Source organism: Balaenoptera borealis (assembly GCF_965194805.1).
Source record: "Balaenoptera borealis genome assembly, chromosome: 16".
Classification (NCBI taxonomy): Eukaryota; Metazoa; Chordata; class Mammalia; order Artiodactyla; family Balaenopteridae; genus Balaenoptera; species Balaenoptera borealis.
In genome coordinates, this window is record NC_138872.1 from 52,339,521 (window position 1) to 52,352,499 (window position 12,979).

The 12,979-nt window shown below is 51.5% G+C and overlaps 1 protein-coding gene across 1 annotated transcript; it reads left to right on the top strand.

The window, feature by feature from the left end:
- Positions 1-4,194: 4,194 nt before the first annotated feature.
- PRSS33 (serine protease 33) lies at positions 4,195-12,441 on the top strand (the record flags this gene model as incomplete). Its single annotated transcript, XM_082359713.1, is given in 14 exon segments — positions 4,195-4,203; positions 4,341-4,469; positions 4,829-5,002; positions 7,015-7,164; positions 8,941-9,022; positions 9,346-9,430; positions 9,737-9,924; positions 9,927-9,980; positions 9,983-10,025; positions 10,244-10,421; positions 10,425-10,493; positions 10,497-10,515; positions 10,681-10,877; positions 11,078-12,441. Coding segments are annotated over 14 exon segments (1,536 nt in total). The 3' UTR covers positions 11,237-12,441.
- Between the last annotated feature and the right edge of the window lie 538 nt (positions 12,442-12,979).

The following is a 12,979-nucleotide window of genomic DNA, read 5'->3' on the forward strand; positions in this document are numbered from 1 at the left end:
TGAAATTTCTTTTCTAATATCCTTTTGAAATTGTTCATTGGTAGTGTATAGAAATATAATTGACTTTTGTGTCTTGATTTTAGATCCTGCAAATTTGCTGAATTCATTTATTAATTCTAGTCCTTCTTTGTGTACTCTTCATTATTTTCTATATATAAGATCATGTCATCTGTGAATAGACATAGTTTTACTTCTTCCTTTCCAACTTGGATGTGTTTTATTTCCTTTTCTTGCCTAATTGCTCTGACTAGAACTTCCAGTAAAGTGTTAGATAGAAGTGGCAAAAAACTGGCATCATTGTCTTTTTCCTGGTCTTAGGGGGAAAGCTTTCAGTCTTTCACAATTCTGTAGCTGTGGGTTTTTCACATATGATCTCTATCATGTTAAGGAAGTTCTCGCTATCCTTAGTTTACTGAGTGTTTTTATAATGAAAGTGTTGGATTTTCCTGCATCAATTAGGATAACCATGTGGGTTTTTTTTTTTTCCTTCATTCTATTACTGTAGTCTGTAGTATGTTATATTGATTGATTTTCATATGTTGAACCCACCTTGCACTCTGGATAAATCTCGCTCGGTCGTGGTGTATAATTCTTTTAATATGCTGCTGGATTCAGTTTGCTGGTATTTTGTTGAGGATTTTTGCATATACGTTGGTCTGTAGTTTCTTTTTGTGTGTGATAACTTGCTTGGGCTTTGGTGTCACAGTAATGCCAGTCTCATGGAATGAGTTAGGAAGTGTTCCTTCCTCTTCTGTTTTTTGGAAGAAGGATTGATGTTAATTTCTTCTTATGTTTGATAGAAGTCACCATTTAAGCCATCTGGCCCAAGGCTTTTCTTCATTGGGAGGTTTCTGACTAGTGACTAAATCTTTTTACTTGTTATGTGTCTGTTCAGATTTTCTATTTCTTCTTGAGTCTGTTTTGGTATTTTGTGTGTTCCTAGGAATTTGTCCATTTCCTCTAGGTTATCTAATTTGTTGGAATACAATTGTTCATAGTATTCACTTATAGTCCTTAATTTTTCTTGAAGGTCAGTAATAATGTCCCCACTTTCATTGTCAATTTTGTTGATCTTTCAAAGAACCAACTTTTGGTTTTGTTGATTTTCGCTATTGTTTTTCTGTTCCCTAGTTTGATTTTTTTCCCATTCCTCTCTTTATTATTTCCTTCCTTCTTCTACCTTTGGGTTTAATTTGCTCTTTTTTTTCTAGTTCCTTAAGTTAGATTGTTGATTTGAGATTTTTCTCCTTTATTAACATAGGCATTTCCAGCTATAAATTTCCTTGTGAAAATTGCTTTTGCTGCATCCCATAAGTTTTGGTATGTTGTGTTTTTATTTCCATTCATCTCAAAGTACTTTCTAATTTTCCTTGTGATTTCTTCTTTGACCCATTGGTTAGGAGTATGTTGTTTAATTTCCACATATTTGTGAATTTTTCAGTTTTCCTTCTGTTACTGATTTCTAGCCTCAATCCACTGTTTTCTATGATGTCAATCTTTTCTAATTTATTGCAACTTATTTTGTGGCCTGACATGTCATCTATCTTGGAGAATGTTTTGCATCCACTTGGAAGGAAGGTGTATTCTGCTCTTGTTTGGGTGGATTGTTCTGTATATGTCTTTTAGGTCTAGCTGCTTTATAATGCTGTTCAAGTCCTCTGTTACCTTACTGATCTTCTCTCTGGTTGTTCTATCCATTAATAAAAGTGGGGCATTGAAGTCTCCAACTGTTCTTGTAGAACTGTCTATTTCTCCCACCAGTTACAGCAATTTTGCTTCATGTATTTTGGAGCTCAGTTGTTAGATGTGTAGGTATTTATAATTATTATATCTTGAGGACTTGCCACTTTTATCAATATGTAATGTCCTTCTTTTTTAAAATATTTATTTATTTATTTATTATTTATTTATTTTGGCTGAGCTGGGTCTTAGTTGCGGCATGCAGGATCTTCATTGTGGCATGCGGGATACTTAGTTGCAGCATGTGGGATTTCTTAGTTGCAGCATGCAGACTTCTTAGTTGTGGCACGCAGACTCTTAGTTGCAGCATGCATGTGAGATCTAGTTCCCTGACCAGGGATCAAACCCAGGCCCCCTGCATTGGGAGCACAGAGTTTTACCTGCTGGACCACCAGGGAAGTCCCCCTTCATTGACTCTTGTAACATGTTTTGACTGAAAATCCATTTTGTCTGACATTAGTATAGCAACCTCAGCTCTTCTTGGTTACTATTTTCATGGAATCTCTTTTTCCAACCTTTCACTTTAAACCTATATTTACCTTTGGATCTAAAATTGTTGTCGGGCCTCCCTGGTGGGGCAGTGGTTAAGAATCTGCCCGCCAATGCACGGGACACGGGTTCGAGCCCTGGTCTGGGAAGATCCCACATGCCACAGAGCAACTAAGCCCATGCGCCATAACTACTGAGCCTGCGCTCTAGAGCCTGCTAGCCACAACTACTGAGCCTGCACTCTAGAGCCCATGGGCCACAACTGCTGAGCCCACATGCCACAACTACTGAAGACCGCGTACCTAGAGCCTGTGCTCCACAGCAAGAGAAACCACCGCAATGAGAAGCCTGTGCACCGCAACAGAGTGGCCCCTGCTCGCCACAACTAGAGAAAGTTCACATGCAACAATGAAGACCCAACGCAGCCAAAAATAATAAATAAATAAATTTTTAAAAATAAAAAAATTTAAAAATAATAAAATTATTGTCTTGTAGACAGGATATAGTTGGATCTCTGTTTTTAATGCAGCCAAAAATAATAAATAAATTTTTAAAAATAAAAAAATTTAAAAATAATAAAATTATTGCCTTGTAGACAGGATATAGTTAATCTCTGTTTTTAATCCATTCTGCCTATCTCTGCCTTTTAATTGGAGTGTTTAATACAGTTACATTAAAATTAATTACTGATAGGGAAGGATTTACTTCTACCATTATTCAACTTGTTTTCTATATTTTGTCAGATGTAGAAGATATAGATATCTTATATCTATATCATATCTATATCTATACCTATGTCTTATATCTTTTTTGTTCCTTATTTCCTCCTTTTTGTGTTTAATTGATTTTTATTAGTGTACTGTATTGATTTCCTTCTCACTTCCTGTTCTGTATATTTTTTAGTTATTTTCTCAGCAGTTTCCCTGGAGATTACAGTTAATAACTTAAACTTATAACAGTCTATTTTGAATTAATATCAACTTAGGTTCAATAGCATACAAAAGTTCTGTTCCTATACAACTCTATTCTTCTCAAGTTGTTATTGCCACAATTTACATCTTTATATATTGTGTAACCATATCTTTATATATTGTGTAACCAATCTCTGTGTAACAGAGATTTACAATTATTGTCTTTTAAATTGCATTTGTCTTTTAAATTGTATAGCAAAAAAGGTATGAACCAAAACTATAATAATACTGGCTTGTATGTTTACCTGTGTAGTTACCTTTACCAGTGTTCTCTGTTTCTTCCTATGGGTTTAAGTTACTGGCTACTGCCCTTTCATTTCATCCTGAAGGGCTCTCTTTTCCATTCCTTGTAGGGCAGGCCTACTAATGATGAACACTCTCAGCATTTGCTTATCTGGGAATATCTTAATCTCGCCTTCATTTTTTTTTTGAAGGATAGTTTTGCCTGATATAGAATTCTTGGTTGACTGTTTTAGTCTCTTAGCACTTTACATATGTCATTGCACTGCCTTTTGGCCTCCAGGGTGTCTGAAAAGAATGTGGCTGTCAATCTTGTTGAAGATCCCTTATACTTGATGTGTAGCTTCTCTCTCGCTGTTTACAAGATTCTCCCTTTGTCTTTGCATTTTGATATTTTGATGAAAATGTATCTCATTGTGGATCTCCTTGTGTTTATCCTACTTGGAATTTGTTCACCTTCTTGAATGTGTAGATTCATATCTTTCATCAAATTTGGGAAAACTTCAGCCTGGATCCTGCAGCTATACTAATTATAAACAAGCTCAACTGCAGCAGCCCCTCCCCCTGTGTATGCTTCAGCCATGGTCTCTCCCCACTGGCTCAGGCAGGGACTGTCATCTGCAGGCTACAGAGAGGGAAACCAAGTCTCAGGGAGGAGCTGTGACAGCCTGTCCATCCATTGGGTCCCTCTGTGATATTGTTCATCACCCACCACATTGCTGGGTGCTGGACTAGAGCAGAGGAATCAAGGGCAATGTCCCAGGTACTGTGGGTACTCCAGGAAGTCCACTCCCCTTCATACCCCCTTTCCCCAGATGGCAGAGGAGAGGCTAAGGTTGTTGTCTTTCTCTCTCCCACCCTCAACCCCTGACAGATCTGCCACCTCCCTACAATCTTCAGGAAGTGCAAGTCTCCATCATAAACAAATCCAGGTGTTCCTACCTGTTCCATCAGCCTGATTACCGCAGTCACAGCAGTAATAATATGATTTGTGCTGGCTCTGAGGATGGCAACACTGACACCTGCAAAGTGAGTACCCCTGCCCCAATGAGGGCCATACTGAAACTGGGTACCACCCCTCCCAATCTTGGGCCTGAGAGCAACCACCTTGACCCCTACCAATCCACCCTTAGAGTTTATTCATGAGAAAATCATTGTAGACCTCATTTATCCAGCCTATAAAACAAGCTTCCCGTTTTATATTAATTGTACCTCCTTTGATCCTTATGTGAAATTGAGTGGATAGACTATTGCCCCCCTTTGCAGATGCAGAAACTGAAGTTTGTTTGCTTCCAGGGGGAGGAATGGGATTTGCACCCAGTCTGCCCAGCTCCACAGCCCCTCCTGCTCTACCAGCCTCTCCACTGGCCCCTCCTGCCCCACCCCAGGTCTTGCTCACCCACACTGCTTCCCAGGGTGACCCAGGTGGACCCTTGGTCTGTGAAAAGAATGAGCTGTGGATTCAGGTTGGAATTGTGAGCTGGGGAGTGGGCTGTGGTAGGCGCAACCGGGCCGGCATCTACACCAATGTCAGTAGTTACTTCAACTGGATCCAGATGCTGGTGGGCCGCAGCACACCCAGGCCAGACCCCTCTCAGTTGCTGCTGCCCCTCTCTCTGCTCTGGGCTCCCTGACTCCTGCAGCTGGCCTGTGCACACCTAAGCCCATGAGGGTGCAGTAGTTACTGCAGCGCCATGCACATTCGCCAGGGGCTGGGGGCACCCCAGTGGCAGGACTGCCTGCTGGACCAGGCCCAGTCCCCTTCTGTCCCCTTTGCTAATAAACGTGTGCATGTTCACGTTGATGCCTTGCACCACGTTCTGTGGCCCTGGGTGGATTCCTGGACACCCTCACAGTTACCCGCGTCCCATCCACCCTAAGACCACTCCTTAACTCCTAAACCATCATCACCCATCTGTGCTATACAGGTTTTGGTTGCAAACAACAGAACCCTCTCAGGTTAGTTCAATCAGAAAGATAATTTACAGGGATTTCCCTGGTGGTCCGGTGGTTAAGACTCTGTGCTCCCAATGTAGGGACCCGGGTTCAATCCCTGGTCAGGGAACTAGAACACTCATGCCGCAACTAAAGATATCCTGCAACAAAGATCCCGTGTGCTGCAACTAAGACCCGGCGCAGCCAAATAAATATTTTTAAAAAAGAAAGATAATTTACAGGAGGACATAAATAGCAACAGGGTCCCTGGGGGCTAGGAAGGCTGGAGTGGGGTGCAGTGGAGGAAACGCCCCCAAATACCCCCAGCGCTCATGCCGTGTTCCCCACCACACAGACGCCAGACGCTCCTGGTCTCACCATGGTCCCCCAAAGGCTGCCCCAGGACCAGGACGAGGGTGCGGGTAATTTATTTGGGAGGCGATACCAAGAAGCCCCAGTGAAGAGTGGGGAAACTGAGGCAGGAGGGGTGATAGCCAGTGACGTTTGCCCAGATGAGGAGGTTACCCTTGTGGGCAGCTGAGGTGCTGTCTGGCCGGGATCCCCTGAGAAATCACGGGGACACACCTCAGCATCGCCCGTGGGGGACGAGGACCTGGCATGGCCCCTTCTCTCCTGACTCCCCGTGGTTGAGGCTTGTCCTGGGGGCGTGGGGGCTCCAAGCTCCATAGGTGGCCTGGGTGGAGGGGCAGCATCAAGCGTGTCCCCCCGTCCCCCATGCTGGGGTCGCAGAACCCAGCCTCAGCATGGCCAAGGGACCAGGCCAGCGGGGCCGACTTGGGCTGCTTGGAACTGCTCGGGCAGATCTGCGTTTTCATGAGATACAGAGGTGCTATGAGAGCAGAAGGTATGAGAAGCTCTGGTCGATTGAGAGGTGGTCTCTGTGAAGAGGCAGGTGGAGGAGTCTTGGGAGGGTGCCCTCCTCGCCTCTGCCCACCCGGACAGCCACACAGGCTGTAGGACACCACGCTCAGGCTTCATGCCCCTCGGCAGCCCTGCGAGGCTGGAGCTTCTCTTCCCCCTCCTCACAATGAGGAAACTGAGGCCCAGCAAGGTGACAGAACCACTCAAGTCACTCAGCTCACAAGGGCCTGTGTCCACCTCTCACTGCATGGCCTGACTCAGAGGGGCCAGCAGGTACCAGACGGGTGGGGTCTCCCAGGTCTCCTGTAAGACTCACCTGCATTGAGATTTCCACTTCCCCCATCTGCCCTCCCCAACAGCCAAAACCTGAGGGTGCCGCCACTCACCTCCCCCAAAGGCCCTCTGAGTTGACCCCAAGCAGAACACTCACTGCCCTGGTGTCCCATGTGTTACTGGAGGACAGTGTGATTTAATGCCTATTAAGCGCTTGGCCCCAGACCGGCTACACTGCGACACTGCCCTGCAGGCCTGCCTGGACATCGCCCCTCCTCCAGCGCAGGCAGAGTAGCCTCTGGTGGCCCAGTGCCCGTGTGACAGACTCATCCACAGAAATACCTTCAAGCCCGCCCAGGAGCACGTCCACCCATAGGGTCCTGTTCAGGGCCACCTACCCAGAGGCTCAAGAGGACTCCAGCCAGGTGCCACGGCATGCCCCTCCCCCTGGCCTGGCTCACCCCACACCTTTGTCCCTCTTCAGGCTGCTTTGGATGACCCCTGGTTGTTGGGTCAGCATGGTTTGGGGTCTGGCTGTGGCCGTCCCAAAGGGCCCAGCTTCTGCTGGGACATCAGTGAGCACACCACCTGGATCCTGGAAAGGCCACCCCCTCCTACCTCCTCCTGCTGCCAGGTATACAGGGTGCCCCTGGGGTCTGGCCAAGGGCAGGGCTGGGCACTCGTCAGAGATGAGTCCTGTGCTGAAGATGGTGGGCTGGGCACCGCCATACTGAAACACACTGGCAGGGCAGCCAGCTCAGGGCGCACCTCCCCTCCACCTTTGTTGAACTGTTATTTTGTTTTCATCCTTGGCATTTAAAGACTTTGGTTGTAAGCAAAAGAATCCCCTAGTACCAGCATGAGTGAAGGAGAGTTGCTTTAGAAGGATAAAGGACAGCCCACCAAGGGCAAGGATGACTGGAATGAGGCACTCCAGCTCCACAGGACACTCTTTCTCAGCCTGGAAGGTTGCAGGCTCTCAGGCCAGCTGAGAGTCCTCGCCAGTGGCTGCAGCTACGGCTGCCCCCTGCCTGAGCCCCAAGGGGTCCTCTCTCCCTCCTCCAGGGTAAAAATCCCAGGGAAGAATTCTGATTGGCTGGTCTGGGGTCATGTGTCACTTCTTGATCAATCACTGTGACCTGGAGGACATGGTGGGATGATGGCCCCCATTTGGGTCATTTGCCCTCCCCTGGGAGTGGGGACAGGTCCGGCACCAGAAAAAGGTGGGGATGACTCAGCTGTGGCCCTGAGAAGGATGGTTGTGAGGAGGGCAAGTAGATGACATTTGCCGAGGGGCCATTTCTTCAGTGTGACTCAAGGGTGGGACTGAAGGGCGTGTGGGCCCAGCAGGGGTCTGTGCCTCAGTTTCTCAATCTGAGACAGGGGCTGGGTTGGGGTGAGCCCCTGGAAAGAGGTTCCTTTCCTACTCCTCTCAGGTTTGATTGTCCAATATTCAATCAGTTCCAGATCCTCCCACCATAAGCCAGTTTCTCAGTGGGAACTTGTTTCCTGGTCCCTGCACCCAGGTGTCTGTCCTCCAGGCTTCCCGCCTCACCTAAATTGCAACAGGCAGACACCCAGCTCCTTCCATCCCACCTTCCAGTGAAATCCCCTCTCAAGGTCTGGCCCATATCCCCAGAGATAGCTGTGTGTTCCCAGGGTCCCTGGTCACTCTTGCTCCCACCTGCCTCTCCAGCTGCCCCAACTCTGCACCAAGGGGAGCACTGCCCACCTGGCTCCACTCCTGCCAAGCCCTCTAATGGCAGCTGAATCGGGGGTAACGAAAGGTCAGGAGCCTTGGGGAAGGTGCTTCTTTTATTCTTGTGGCACTTCTATAGCATTTACATCAGCCAGGCACTATTCCAAGCTCTGCGTGGGCTAACCCAGTTAATCTTCACAACCACCTGGGAGGAGGGTTTTACAGAAGAGGAAACTCTCCCAAGGTCTCAGGGCTGGAGGGAGGGTGTTCCACAAGCCGACTCCAGAGTCCTCAAGCGTGGGCTTGAGCCTGCTCCTAGAGCGTGGACAGCAGGGGTCAGGCCTGAGGCTGCCCTCCCTCACTTCGAGTGTGGGGGCTGGGGCTGGGGCTGGTTCGCCTCTAGGTCCCCTCGTTCATATCCTTCACCCTCACTCCCGGCATGATGCCCTGCTGGCCCCTTTCACTCCCAAATACTCAGTGCCCACTCTGTGCTGGGCACTGTTCAGGCCATGGGAGACTGGTATGCACTGAATGTCTGTGTCCTCTCCAAAATTTATATGTTGAAGCCTTAACCCCCAATGTGACTGTTTGTGGAAGTAATTAAGGTTAAATGAAGTCATAAGGGTGGGCTCTGATCCGATAGGATTAATGTCCTTCTAAAAACACACCAGCACCCCACCCCACCCCCCTGTATGAGGCTGTCCCGGCCAGGATTTCTGGACAGAACGATGCCGCTCAGAAGCCCCAGTGACCGAGCACTGCAAGGAGCCAGGAGGCAGGATCCGGTTCAGAGGTGAGCGGCCGAGGATCCTCTGGAGCTTCGTGGCCCGACCGAAACAACCCCCACCCCGTTCATCCCCACCCCACATCGCCCCCCCCTTACCTGGCTGGGCACAGGCTCCCGCCCCCAGTTCTGTGCACCTTGGCCCAAGCCAGGTTTCCTTTGAGAAACCCAGGTGTCCCTTTCCTGCCACCTCAAAAGCACGGTTCAAAGCATCTTTGTTCAAGGCTGGGCTGATGAAGCCACAGCCCCGCCCTGACCTCCTTAATTACCTCCTGGCCAGGCCCCCACCCCCTCCTGGGTCTTTAAGCCCCCAGGTCATCCCCCCGGCCCAGTTAGCAAGGAGGACACCAGCTGCAAGAGTGAGAACAGAATCCAGGGGCTGCGGGGTCTAGGGGTGGGGGGCACGCAGGAGCAGCTGTCAGGAAGTGGAAATACAAGATGGGGGAGGGGCTGGGCTCCAGGGCTTGTATCGAGACCTAAGGTGGCCAAATCTCACAGCGGGTGGGGCGCAGGGGTGGTCTCTGGGGCCTGGGCATAGGGCATAGAGCCTGGGCCACAGGGCTAGGTCTGGGACCAACCAGGGTCTAAAGGAAGACAAAAGGGCCTCTGGGGGGCCTAGATCCTCCTCCTCTCTCTGCAGGCTCCAACCAGAGGGCACCCTCATTCCTAATCTCTGACCTCCCTCCCCTCACCCTGTTATCTGACACCAAACCCATAATCCAGTCCCTTCCCTGCTTCCTCCTCCGGTGTGCCAACCCCCCCCAACCTTAGCCCTGTGTCTCCCTGCCCCCATCCTCCGCCCAGTTCCCCGCTCCTCTGCTCGCCCTTGAGTTCCCCTTGTCCTCTCACAGCCTGCGGGCAGCCTCACGTGTCAAGTCTCATCGTGGGGGGCCGGGACACCCAGGACGGAAGCGGCCGAGGCAGGCGAGCATCCAGCACCGCGGGGCACATGTGTGTGTGGGCTCTCTCATGCCCCCCAGTGGGTGCTGACGGCAGCACACCGCTTCCTGAGGTGAGCAGGCAGCCCAGGCTTGGACAAGGGGCATTCCCCTACTCTGAGGGCTCAACGTCGAGGGGGGCAGGGGCGGGTGGAGCAAGACCCACGGAAGGGGGGGGCGCCACTTAGCGGAAGCGTGGTCCCCAGGCTCTGAGTGAGAGGGTGGCAGGGACGGGGGCCCTACTGGGGGTGGAGGAGGAGCTGCTTTAACTAGACCCACCGCTGTCATGCAGGAGGGCGCTGCCCTCTGAGTACCGCGTGCGCCTCGGGGCACTGCACCTGGGTCCCGCCTTGCCCCATGTTCTCTTGGTGCCCGTGCGGAGGGTGCTGCTGCCTCCGGACTACTCAGAGGACGGGGCCGGAGGAGACCTGGCGTTGCTGCAGCTTCGCCGCCCAGTGCCCTTGAGCACATGAGTCCAGCCCATCTGCCTGCCTGAGCCTGGGGCTTGCCCACCACCAGGCACACCGTGCTGGGTCACTGGCTAGGGCAGCCTCCACTCAGGAGGTGAGGCAGAGGGCGGGGCACTGGGGCATTGGGGGAGGGACAGGCGCTCTCTCTCCACCTCTCTCTGACCAGGAATCCCAGCCCCTCACTGCCCCAATCCAGGACCCAGCGTGACCTCCAGGGACCCAAACATCCTCACAGTTTTTCCACCTCACCGTCTTCCAGCTCTTAGAAGTCCCCCTTCTTCTCCAATGCCACTCCCAGAGTGGCGACCTCTGCAGGGAGTAAGGGTGCCACTGCTGGATACTCGCACCTGTGACCTCCTCTACCACATGGGCACCAACGTGCCTCGTGCCGAGCACATAGTGCTGCCAGGGAACCTGTGCACCGGCTATGTCGAGGGCCAGAAGGATGCCTGCCAGGTGCGAGAAGCTGCCTAGAAACTCTGGAGTCCATTCTCCTATGGCCAGCACCTTACCTCCTTAGAACCCAGGACCCAGGAGGTACCACCTCCAGGGCTCAGTGTCCTGGACCCCAACCCAGAGGCACCACCTGGGGGACTGTAGCCCTGGGACCCAAAGTCCCTGGAGGGCTGGGACCTAAGCTCTTCTTTCTCCTGCAGGGTGACTCTGGAGGACCCCTGACCTGCATGAAATCTGGGCGCTGGGTCCTAGTGGGTGTGGTGAGCTGGGGCAAGGGCTGTGCCCTGCCCAACCGTCCAGGTGTCTATACCAATGTGGCCACTTACAGCCCTTGGATTCAGGCTCGCCTCAGCCTCTGATGCAGTGACACTGACCTGAAGCCAGACTCTGGGGTCCCTCAGCTGCCTGGTCTGTGTGGGGATCTACACATCCCCCAACCCTGCCCCTTCTGACTTAGGGCTTAGAGGCCTAATAAATTTAAGGGGCCATCCACCCATCCATTCATCTGTCTATCCCCTGCCTCCTCCTTGGGGCTCACCAAACCCAAGCTGCCAACCCTCCTCCAGGAGCCTCCCGAGTGTCCGGGGGTCTCACACTCCCTCCCTTCCCTTCCTGCTCATATTTAACCCCCTGAGCTCCAGTCAGAGCACCCAAAGACAGGCAAGTGAGTCAGTGCTAGGTCTGGTCTGTGTGCCCTTCTTTTCTGGAAGAAGTCAGAGAAACTCAAATATGAGAGGGATTCAACACCAAGGAAATGATTGTCCATTGCTAGCTTTGAAGATGGAGGGGCCACGTGGCAAGGAGCTGAAGAAAGCCCCTGGCTGACAGCCAGCAGGGAAAGGGACACCTCAGCACTACAACTGCAAAGAACCGGATTTGGCCAATAACCTGAACCAGCTTGGAAGCCAACTCTTCTCCCAGCCTCCAGATGAGAGCCCTGACAGGCCAAGCCCTTGATTTCAGCCCGGTGAGATCCTAAGCAGAGAACCCAATTTAGCCCACCCGCAGAGTTGTGATTTTTTAATAAATTAGTGCTTAAGCTGCTATGTTTGTAGTCATCTGCTACACAGCAATAGAAAACTCGTATAGATTTTGCCCCACTGCAGTGAAAGTGCCCCAGAAGGCAGGTGGCCAGCCACCAGGCCTGGCCTTCCCATGAATTCTAAGGTCTTAGGAGTTTGGGGCACCTGACATCATGCCCTCTGCCAAGAGGAGACAGGAGCCCCCAGATAGGCCTGGCCATAACTTCTGCTATCCTTGTTTTTTCTGCCACTGCCCCCATCCATGCCCTGGATGAGTCTGAGGCTGTGTCCTAGCCTTGGCCAGGTCCCCAGGCCCAGGACCGCCCCCTTCCCCCACCTGCATGTGGAGACCGGCCTAGGCCCTTTCAGCTCCCTGACCACCCTCATGTGCTGGGACCTGGTGTCCTATGCCCTCTCTGCCGTCTCCTCATCCCCAGGCCAAGGATCATCCATCCCTATAGACAGAGCTCAGTTTCTAGAACAGCAGAAAGAACAAGAACCGGAACAAAACCTGGAAACTCCGAAGCCCCCCTTTGGAGCTGACGGGGCAGTGGGGAAAGGGGGGACAGGGGAGGCTATCACTGAAGGGGCAGCCTGGCTGGGCAGGACCAAGTGCAGCTGCCGCCACGCAGGCCTGAGCCTCGTCTTCCTCCCTTCTTTCCTCCCAGGGGAAAAAGTGGCTGCAGCACGTGGTCGCTGCTGGGCCAGGCCAGGCTGGGAGGGTGGGGCTGTGGACTGGGCAGTGAGGGAGATCCAGGCTGCTGTCTCCCCTAGGCTGAGGGCCGTCTACTGGCTGCCCCAGGTGGGGTCACTGGGGACCAGGGTACCCAGAACAGGGCATGGCTGTGGCAGGCCAGACAAAAGGCTGTGGGCACATCTGCGGTGGGACCCTAGCCGCCCCTGCTGGGTGATGCTGACCGTCCTCCCATCCCGCCCTCAGCCGGGGGCCAGCTCAGAGAACTTCCTCAAGATGCCTCCCAAGGTACTGAGACCAGAACAAGCCAGGGACTGAGAGCCAGGATGCCTCAGTCTTGGACCTGCCGTGATTAGAGTAATGGATCCCCATTCAGAGCCCAGTGT